This window comes from Urocampus carinirostris, chromosome 7, assembly GCF_059441175.1.
Source record: "Urocampus carinirostris isolate Australia breed hairy pipefish chromosome 7, RoL_Ucar_1.0, whole genome shotgun sequence".
NCBI lineage: Eukaryota > Metazoa > Chordata > Actinopteri > Syngnathiformes > Syngnathidae > Urocampus > Urocampus carinirostris.
The window spans coordinates 29,110,180-29,120,461 of NC_142355.1; the positions used below are offsets into that span (position 1 = coordinate 29,110,180).

Genomic DNA, 10,282 nt, shown 5'->3' on the forward strand with positions numbered 1-10,282 from the left:
TTTTTTTTCCGGAGAGGACACGTTTCGCTGGGTACGTCATCCATCACGTGACAATTATTTACGGAAGTACACTAAAAATGTCTTCCACATTCGAATATGGAAAAAACGAATAAGAGAAATTACAAAGTATCAGTAAATAACGATGACCCAAGTGTATGAGAGCTTGAAGATTTACACCAAATGTTTCGTAGGTTAGAAAATTAGCCGCTTTGCTACGTTAACTAGAAAACCAAGCTTGTGATATTATAAATGCATGCTCAATTTTGAGTCAAGTAACGTTCTTTGAGTAGAAAGGAAAATCCTGGACGCTCCTAAGTCTCACCCGATAGTGGATCACCCAGTAACTATCAGTTATCGAGTGTGTGTTAACAGCTTTTGTTCAATCGTTAGCTAGTTAAGTTAGCATCATGGGCGCCGAGCAGAGCGGAGATGCGGAGCACAAGCATTCTGACTTCAGTTCGTCAGGTGGGTAAGATTTTGCCTTATTTTTTTCTTCGCTAACCTTCGTGCTGTGTGATACGTTTGCTTGTGTTGCTACTGAATAAAGCGTTATTAGCGGTGCTGCAGGCGATTACCTTGAACCAGTTGTGTCAACTTTTTCTCTCTGTTATATTTCTCCTTTCTTTTACTCTGTATTGTTTTGGCTTAATCTACTTTAAATTGAAAATTTCCCAATGCTCATAGCATTTGCAAAGACAAACAAATGATGTGTATATTGGTACTGTGTGCTGCAGTACCAAAAGTTGTAAGATTACAATCGTGAATAATGCCTATGTTCTTCTGGGTATTTTACTTTCAAAAACCAATATATTTTAGAACACAATTAGCCTTCCATTGCAATAGGATTTACTACGAATATGACATTATATTTATGATTCCAGTGTTGAATATTTGCTTTTTGCCCAAGAAAATGTTTTTTTTTAATTTTGACCTGAATTGTGATTTGGTGAGGGGGAAAAAATAACATACTTTTTTTCCTCCCCAGTGGTTCCCTCCCCTGCGAAGCAAAAGGCAAAAATGGATGACATTGTGGTGGTGGCTCAGGGCACTCAGTCCTCAAGGAATATCAACAGCGACCCTGATGTCATTAAACTTCAAGAGATCCCCACCTTTCAGCCACTCTTGAAAGGTGGGCGTCTATTGAAAGCCGCATATAGTCTTAAATCCTGTTGAAGTGTTTTAAGTCACAAAATGGAATACGACGACTGTATAAAATGAGCCTCGTTTTGTCTTATTCCTGGTCAGGAGTTCTGAGTGGCCAGACTTCCCCCAGCAGCGTGTGTCTGGAGAGACTTGATCCAGTGCAGGTTTTGCAGCTGTGCACCCGGTACCAGGACCACTTGCACCAGTGTGCAGAAGCTGTCTCCTTTGACCAGAATGCCTTAGTCAAGCGCATCAAAGAGGTAAGCTTTACAAACACTGCCCAAATATAAAATCCATCTAAGGCAGTTGTACTGAACATGATTCAATTATTGTGAAAAGTGTCTCGAGGCTTAGACCGTCATGGTGACGGACCAAGTTAAGCTGCGGCTTATTACCGTCAGCTAATTTTTTCTTTCGTTTTTTTCTCAAATGTTTTTTAAAATTGTTCATTTGAAATTGATTGTAACTTTGTATTTAATAGAAAGAGGGTGAAAAACAAAAATGTCAATCCAGGATTCTCGTGGATCCTTAAAAAAGCATTAAAAGGCGTTAAATTCATTATTTTAAAAATAATGCCGTAACTAGTATTAAAACGTCTTAAATCAAATTTTTGAAGTTCTTAGAAATGTGAACACACTAATGATATTTATTTTGGTTTAAACTAAAAAGATAAAGTAACATTGATGAATCTTCTTTCTTAATAATTCACCTTTTTTTTTTTTAATGTTATATTGCGGTACCACAATAACGGAACTATTAAAACCATGTGTGGTTTCAGTCCGGCTTTTCGGAGCTGACACATGTCTTAGGTCACATTGCAATACACATAGCAAGTTCGGTCAGAAACATTCACTTTGGACCATTGTGAAGTGTCAAATTGATTAACAAGTGGCTGTCTGACAATCGTTTTTCAGCTGTGACTTAAAGCTGTGCCAGATAATGTCTACAATGCACGATGTACATATGTCCAAGAAATATTTGTGTTTTTCTTTTCTTTTTTGTTTTGTTTATTTCAATTGTGTGTGTTTTTTGGGTCAATTTATTTCTTAATTTGATTTCAAAAGGCATTAAAAATACATTAAAAGTCTTGATTTTAATTGTCTTTAAGCTGTAGGAGCCCTGCAATCAATCAATCATCTTCATTTGCGACATTTTTATTTATTGGTTGTTGATTTTTAAAAAAGAAAAGGGTTCTTTTAAAAAAGGTTATTTTAAATTTCCCGTAATTACTTATTACTACATAACACGTTGTATTTTATCCTTATGTTAAAAACGTTTTCGTTTTATTAACATCTGTTTTTCTCAATTTGCCTTTGTATATATATTTTTGTTCAATTTTAATTACATTTAAACATTTTTCGTTCCCTAAACATTTAAATGTTTAACTGTAAACATCTTTATTGTGTAGACAAAATGTTATCAGCCAATTACTCCTCTAGGTAGAGCATTTTTTTTTTTTTTTTAAACAGTGAGGAATTCGGGTTGTCTGCAGACATTTTTCAAAGAAAGTTATTTGAGCGGAGTGGCACAACAAATAAAGTTTATGAAACATATCTAGGCAGAAATATCACAAAATGTGCATTTACTGAAATTATTTTGATCTTTTTTTTCCTCCAATTCCTTGCAACTTTACGTATTGTGACATCTGTACTGCCCATAATGAATACCAAAATATTATGTTTTAATGAATGCCAACAGGACAGATAGAGGGATGATTGTGCATACTGGAAAACTTTGTTGATTCTCACTTTATGTTGATCTCAACATAACTCAGTTTGTGGAGTTTGGCGGTTGATGCCATAGCTCTGTAATAGGTTCTTTACGAGCTGGCTTTGTGGTTGCACTCCAGATGGACCTCTCGGTGGAAACTCTTTTCAGCATCATGCAGGAGCGCCAGAAACGCTACGCCAAGTATGCCGAGCAGATCCAGAAGGTCAATGAGATGTCCATGATCTTGCGACGCATCCAGATGGGCATCGACCAGACGGTGCCGCTGATGGAGCGCCTCAACAACATGTTGCCGGAGAGCGAGCGCCTGGAGCCCTTCAGCATGAGGCCCGAAGCAGAACCCGGCGCCAAGTAAGCCACAAAACTATGCCCTGGACCCGAGCTGAGGGCTGCATACATTTGTTTTGTTTTATGTGTATGTGGAGCTTCTACCCTGGATTTAAGCCTCTTGAAGCTCTTGGAAGTGCAAGACATGGATGCAAATAAACGTTTCAAAACTGGAACTCGGTGGATTTAAAAGCAGAAGAATCAAAGATTGAAACTTGAGCAAATGGCACACCCTGTTTGGGCCCAGGTAATTTGTGTTTCTGTCTATGAGCTGACTGCTTTTTTATTTGGTTATTTTGACCGTACAAGTGGGATTTTAATTTATTGTATGTTTATCAGTGTTTTTAAGTGACAACTGAAACATGTTTAAGATTTTATTGTCTACAAAGCCTCTTTATTCATCTCGTGTTTTAAGCCTTACATAAACAACGTAACCAAGATCAAACCCCAGTGCAAAATATTTGACCACCCGATGGCCCTGATGTATACAAAAACCAGTGCCAAATGAGCACAGCCTAGCAGCAAGATGCCAGGCAAACGTGGCGGCAATGTCAAGGTAGGGATTCCGCTATGTAAAAGAAATACACATTTTTCAACCTATCATTTTCTGAAAAAAATAACATTCTTATGATAGTTCATGGGCAGCTGAGTGGATAGCGGGTCTGCGGCACTGTTCTGAGATTATGGGTTCAAAACCAGCTACCAGCCTCTCTGTGCGGAGTTTGCACGTCCTCTCCGCTTCTGCTTGTGTTTCTTCTGGGCACCCCGGATCCCACACATTACAAAAAGATATGTGCAAGGTTAATTAGTGACTCCAAATTTTCGCTAAGTATGAGTGAGCGTATGGACGGTGCTCTGTCCCTTTGTGCCCTGCGACTGGGCGGCAACCAGTTGTGGGTGTCCCTTTACCACTGCCCGAAGATAGCTGTGATGGGCTCGGCACCCCCACGACCCTAATGAGGATAAGCGGTGCAGATATCAGATGGATGATAGTTTGCCTGGTATTCAAATCAATGCTTTTTTTTTAATTGAATGAAATGGTATTTGTACCTCTAGGTAAATATACAGTAAATATTACACACTGTCCCTTTAAGATGGAACTACTGGCACGATAAGAATGAAAAAAAACAATGAATAATCATGTGAAAAGTTGCATTGTAAAAATTAAAGTGCCAAAATAAGGTGCCACTTGGTACTTTTTGATGCTATGTTTTGATTGGCTGGACTCCTTAACCACTGGCATGACTGCTTTCTGAAGAAATCACTGGTTTTGTGTTTGTTAAATCCATGGCTATATTATGTTACATTGGCAGATGTACGATAATTATCCCAACATATTCAAATAATATCCCCCCACCCCCCAAAATAATAATAATAATTGGTCCCTGAGCCATTATTGTCAATATAATTTTCTTTATACTGTCAACTCTTTTCAAAAATGTATTTACCAAAGCTGTAGAATGTTGTAAATATAAATAAAGATGAAGGCACACTTAATCATTATGATTTCATTGTTTTTCTGGTTTTATTCTTTTAACATTATGCACATAAATACCGGGTTTGTACAGGTTATTAAAATCTTTACAAATGCGTGAAATTCAATATTTTCAATGTTTTGGGTGAAGTGCTTGAAATTGTTGCCATGTTTTCTGGCAGTCTGACTCACTATCGCAGGGGTCGGGAACCTTTTTGACTCAAAGAGCCATAAAAGCAAAATATATTAATTTTATTTTGGGAAAGAGCCATATATTATGAGACAAATTTACTATAATGCTAAACACGCGCCCCAGACAAAAATGTAGTCTTCAGCACATTTATTTTTGATGATTTGATCAAAATTATGAAAAGAGAATAATGCCAGAGCCCGTGTCCCAAAATCAACAAACATACCAATTTAAACTTGTGTCTTTCTTGCAATTACTCAAGATCGGTTAAACTCACTTTGACCCTTTTTTTTCATACATATTGGTTTCAAAACCAGATGTAAGCAGTTATTTTGTAAAAACGTCCCAACATTCTGCAAAAAGGGAGCCTGATGTGCTTATCTATGGTGCAGACGGCGTAGGGCGAGAGATGGGATGGAGTGCTTGCACTTTTTGCATAGCTCCACCCAACCCTCCCACTCACCCAATCAAAAAACTTTAAGTTCTCTTCCTGTGTTTTGGCGTATTTACAGTGTGTTCTGTGGATTCATCATAAGGTATCTGAACACTGAAGACAGATAATATAGTGAGGTTTTATATAACGGATTCTTTAGCGATGTACAGCCAGAACGAGTTTTTTTTTTCTTTTTTTCGTGTGACACCTTGACTGTAGATTGTAGTGAAAAACGTGCCCTATATATTCTGCCAAGCACTGCTCCAAAATCAGCTTTGGTATGGCTTTGTGTGTACCCGAACAGGATTAGTAGCTTACGTTTTGGACGAGATGGAGAAAATTAGCATGCAATCAAATTTGTCTCCGAGCCACAGGTACTCATAGAAAGAGCCATATATGGCTCGCGAGCCATAGGTTCCCGACCCCTGCACTATCGCATTAAATGTAGAAAAATAAATGAAGTCTGTTCAAAACTGACGCTGGCACGCTTCACTTTGCCATTGCATTTCTCCTATCCTCGTGACTAACGGTAGCTGGCATTAGTGTGTATGGTGTTGTCTTGTGAAGTGTCCTCCCAAAAGTATGAAATTCATAGGCATGAGAAAAATAATACATAAAATGTATGATTTTGGTGTTTGTAATTATTTTAAGGCCGTCTTTAACACCTAAAAATACAAATAAGGTAAAATACATCAAAAAACTAGTTATTGTAGGATTAAAAAGATAACAATTAAAATAATCATCCATATATATTTTTATTTTCTTTTTTTTTCACCATGCAGTGGAAAGCGTATTAAAGACTTTTTTGTCTGGAAATCAACATTTTTCCTTGGTAAAAATACAGTAATAATGTATCCTGACTGGTTACAACAAATTAAAAAATTAAATTGTCCTTTTCCACAACGTGAGCAACCGGCTTATTCTTGCCTCTTTATTTTCAGCGCTTCAAGGCGTTGCAGCAAAACAGTTCCGTCGGCGCTTATCGGCCTCAAAGCTGGTGTGAATGAGGATTTAGAGGATTTAGCTGAGAGATGAATGATGTTTTAAAGCTGCTGTGCTTCCCCTCGGGGAGGTTTTGGCTGGTGCCGGTCTAAGCTTGTAAGTGTCCCTCTGTCATTTGAATTGTCCTTTATTTTTCAAGGTAGGAGACCTTTTTCTGGAGGTTGTGCAAAAAAAAACCAGTGGTCATACGTTAGATTTGGCACAATCTGGCAGCAGAGAAATTCAATTCATCTTTAAAGCTCTAATGTGTATTGTATAGCAACCCATAGTGGCGTTAGAATCATTCCTTCGAATAAAACTATTAATTTTTTAAAAAAGGATTAAAACCTGATGTACATATCTCATACACATGATTGCTCTTAAAATAGTCATAGGTGTAGAAAATTGTAAATAACGTATATTACACAATTTGAGACGTCATCTAGAGAAGCTTATATGTTTGGCTGCCATTATACTACTACGGAAGCCCGGATGAGCTTGTCCCCATGGTGCTTATAGAACCACTTACTTTCCACAGCTGAGCTCTGCATGTGCTAGTCACCCAGTCCTGTCATTCAGACTTCTGGTGCTATTTTTCTCCTGTTTCCTGTCCTACTCACTCTTGTAAGCCATTTTACGGCTTTCTGCTTGCCACTATTGTTACCTCCTCCATGTAAAGCTTATTACTGCCTTATTAGTAGCTTTTGCCCCTAAAGTTATTCACCATATTTTCCACACTATAAGAAGCACCCCCCAAAAATTGGTAATATAGTTTACAAATATTAGGTGCTCTGGACTATAAGATGCATGGAATTAAAGCTACAGTGAGAACTAGGGTTCCATAAAAATAATGATTACATTTAAATTTAAATTATTTATTTGATAGAACACAAATTAACATGACATCTAGTTTATTATCAATAAACTACCAATAAACAGCAGCTTGCACACCCCGACGGAGCTTTTATCGTCACCGGCGACTTTAATCAGGCATGCTTAAGGACTGTACTTCCCAAATTCATTCAATACGTGGACTGAGCAACCAGGGAAAAACACTGGACTGTGTGTACAGTAATATCAAACACCTAGTTGGATTCGGCCATCTCTGTCTGTCCCTTACCCCACTCCGGAGGAAAACAAAGCCTGCAACAAGGACAATACAAATCTTCTTTGTTCCTTTATCTTCTTTGTTTTCTTTTATCCTCATTGTAAAATGTGAACCTGGAGACCCACGTCCAATTTCGTTGTCACAATATGTTCAACCCATTTTGTAACAATGACAATAAAGCTATATTCTATTATTACTAGAACGGATTCTAGCAACAAACAATTAACATGTTAACCACAATAGAGCACTTAAAGATCACGCTATCTGTTTCTTAAAAGCAGAACAGTTACCATATGCAGTATCATCTAATTGTACCTAGGCATATCCAATTTTATTCACCATTTGGAAAAATACTTGAATTGAGATATTTCAGACCAGTTTTGTGATTTCAATGCGATTTTCGATTTGAAAAGAAAAGTGCGTTTTCTGTGCTCGTTTTGTTTTTTGTGTTACATGCTTTAACCTTAAGAAAATAGCTTTTGGGTTCGTAGGTGCGCCTGATAGTCCTGAATACAGTGGAACCTCGGTTTTCGAACGCCTCTCAGTTCGAACAAATCGGTTCTCGACCAAAAATTTAGAGAAATTCTTGCTTTGCTTTTCGTTCAAAAAATCGGAGTTCGAACGCCGGTACGCTAGGGTGCGATGCTGAGCGGAGTACGGGTGTAGATCGTGTAGATTGCCCCCACCCCTCGTGAAGAACTGTTATGACGTGCGCGCGCACTTCTTATTGCTTTTGCTTTAAATATCGGTGAACGGAGTGTTTTAGCCCCTAATTATGCCTCCGAAGAAGGTCTGTGCAAGCAGCAAAGTTGCTACAGGTGAAAAAAGAAGAGTAGTGCGTACAACTATTGCATTTAAGAAATAAATAATAGCAAAATGAAGAAGGTGTGCGAGTTTCCCTTCTTTCGAGGGAATAGAGCATGGCTTCAGCAGACCACCACAAAGGTAAGAAATCCTATTCATAATTATTTTCTTTATCCTTTAACCGCTCACCACTTGTTGTGGAGACCCAGGTGCTAAACGACGTGTAAACTAACTGATTTTTAAAATTTTACACGTTCATGTTAGCGTAATCTTTCGTACGGAAGATTACGCTAACGCGAACGTACGATTAGCCTGGGTTAGCTTCATGTTTACGTTCATGGTAAACATTCAGGGTGTTGGAACGTATTAAAATGATTTTACATTACTTTTAATGGGGAAAACGATTTCGGTGATCGAACAAATCAGTTTTGGAACAGGGTTCTGGAACGGATTATGGTCGAGAACCGAGGTTCCACTGTATATGGTTTTCAAGCTGGCTCTGACCAACTCCAGCTAGTTGCTCTTTTCATACGTTTCAGGGTTTTAACAACAGCATCCATGTCCTGTCGCTTGCTGAAATTCCTTTTTGCTCATGCTAGAAAGTATAGAAGTAGGCTTCTGAATTTTGTGAAGTGGTATCATTTGGGTTACTATACAGTAATCCCTCGGTTATCGCGGTTAATGGGGACAAAAACCACCCGCAAAAAGTGAAAATCCGCGAAGTAGTGACGCCCCTTTAATAATGCTTTTAAAAAAAATTTAAAAAAAATTTAAATTGTATTTTATTACTATAATTTTTAGACCCACGAAGCTCTGAACCCGCAAACGTGTAACCGCGGAGTGACAAAGTTCCACTGTAGTTCGAATGCACACACTTCGCACGACTTCGAGGGGTGTATTATTAAGCTCTGTCAATTTTAACATGTCATTCAAATGGAAATCATAGAAGGCTGACTATTCCTACTCAACTTTGTGTCCCGTTTAATAAAATAACTTAATTTGGGTTGAAATAGACATGGTATTATTCGTACGCCGTTTTATTGGTTGCACATATACTAAACACAATGTTTCCCTGGTTACACACTCCACTTGAAATAGCAAACAGCACATCAAACAATCTACGTGGTTCATATGCAAATGAGCACTCACACGAGCACGCCCTCCTCTTAACATCCTGCAATTTGATGCCACCACTTGAGTCTTTTGACAATAATGATAAGTGGCCTCCTCTGCCTGATTAGCAGGCAAGAGGCTGTTGAGATGATTTGAGGCGCACTTGTCGCAAATAAAACCAGACGTCGCACAAATATGGCAAATCCGAAACAGCGCAGCTATTGAGACAATGCGGATTTGCATGGAATTGTTCTTATCCCTATTTGGGAAGCGAGAATGCATTTACCAACGATAAAATGCAGAGTTTAGCGAGTAACGTTATACATGTGACGGCGTTACATAGTTAGGATGCAAAAAAAATGTAATTGTAATCCGCTACAGATACAGAAAAAAAAGTCATCAAATTACAGGCACATTTACTGGTGGTTAAAATAAGTCCTGTGGATGGATAGTGTTATGAGTGCACTGCACGAAAGGGGTCTAAATATAGTGGAAGCTAGAGCTCTTGTTGGTGATAGGAATGAGTGGCGAGATGGTGTGAAAGGATAGTGGGATGATTAGATGTGTTCTAAGAGATGGGCAGGGCAGGGGAAAAAACACTGGACCGTGTGTACAGTAATATCAAACACCTAGTTGGATTCGGCCATTTCTGTCTGTCCCTTACCCCCCTCCGTGTTACATGTCGAATTGTCCTTGGATAAGACACTGAACCCCTAATAAGCAGGTTAGCGCCTTACATGGCTGCACGGTCGCTATTGGGAAATGTGAAGCACACAGTAAAGTCTTGACTTGAAAAGCGCTATATAAATGCAGATCATTTCATTTCATTTTACCTCTACGATGCGGCAGGGGTAAACCAGTGGAAGCTGTCGGGACCTGCTGTTGAACAGAAGAGTGTGTTGTGTCACCCTGACCTGAGTGACATGGCGGCTTTCATGTGTCCCCTTTCATCTGGAGGGACGAAAGCAAAGCCGAGGTGCT

General features: G+C 38.7%; 1 protein-coding gene across 2 annotated transcripts; it reads left to right on the plus strand.

Moving 5' to 3' along the window:
- Window positions 1–61: 61 nt before the first annotated feature.
- Window positions 62–4,704, plus strand: borcs5 (BLOC-1 related complex subunit 5). 2 transcript variants are annotated; one of them, XM_088339344.1, is made up of 5 exons: window positions 62–465; window positions 986–1,129; window positions 1,246–1,403; window positions 2,993–3,222; window positions 3,297–4,704. In XM_088339344.1, exons 1-5 carry the CDS (start codon window positions 408–410, stop codon window positions 3,355–3,357), a joined length of 651 nt encoding a protein of 216 aa, XP_088195470.1. In that variant the 5' UTR covers window positions 62–407; the 3' UTR covers window positions 3,358–4,704. The 2 variants fall into 2 exon arrangements, with proteins under 2 accessions (XP_088195470.1, XP_088195471.1); XM_088339345.1 differs by having other exon boundaries at window positions 2,993–4,704.
- Window positions 4,705–10,282: the final 5,578 nt, after the last annotated feature.

What these genes read in the sequence shown, in the direction of transcription:
- borcs5 (XM_088339344.1), top strand. Translation starts at nt 408, where the DNA reads ATGGGCGCCGAGCAGAGCGGAGATGCGGAGCACAAGCATTCTGACTTC. An exon ending in CTTTCAGCCACTCTTGAAAG is followed by an intron (nt 1,130 to 1,245) that starts GTGGGCGTCTAT and finishes ATTCCTGGTCAG; the next exon opens with GAGTTCTGAGTGGCCAGACT. An exon ending in GAAGCAGAACCCGGCGCCAA is followed by an intron (nt 3,223 to 3,296) that starts GTAAGCCACAAA and finishes GTGTATGTGGAG; the next exon opens with CTTCTACCCTGGATTTAAGC.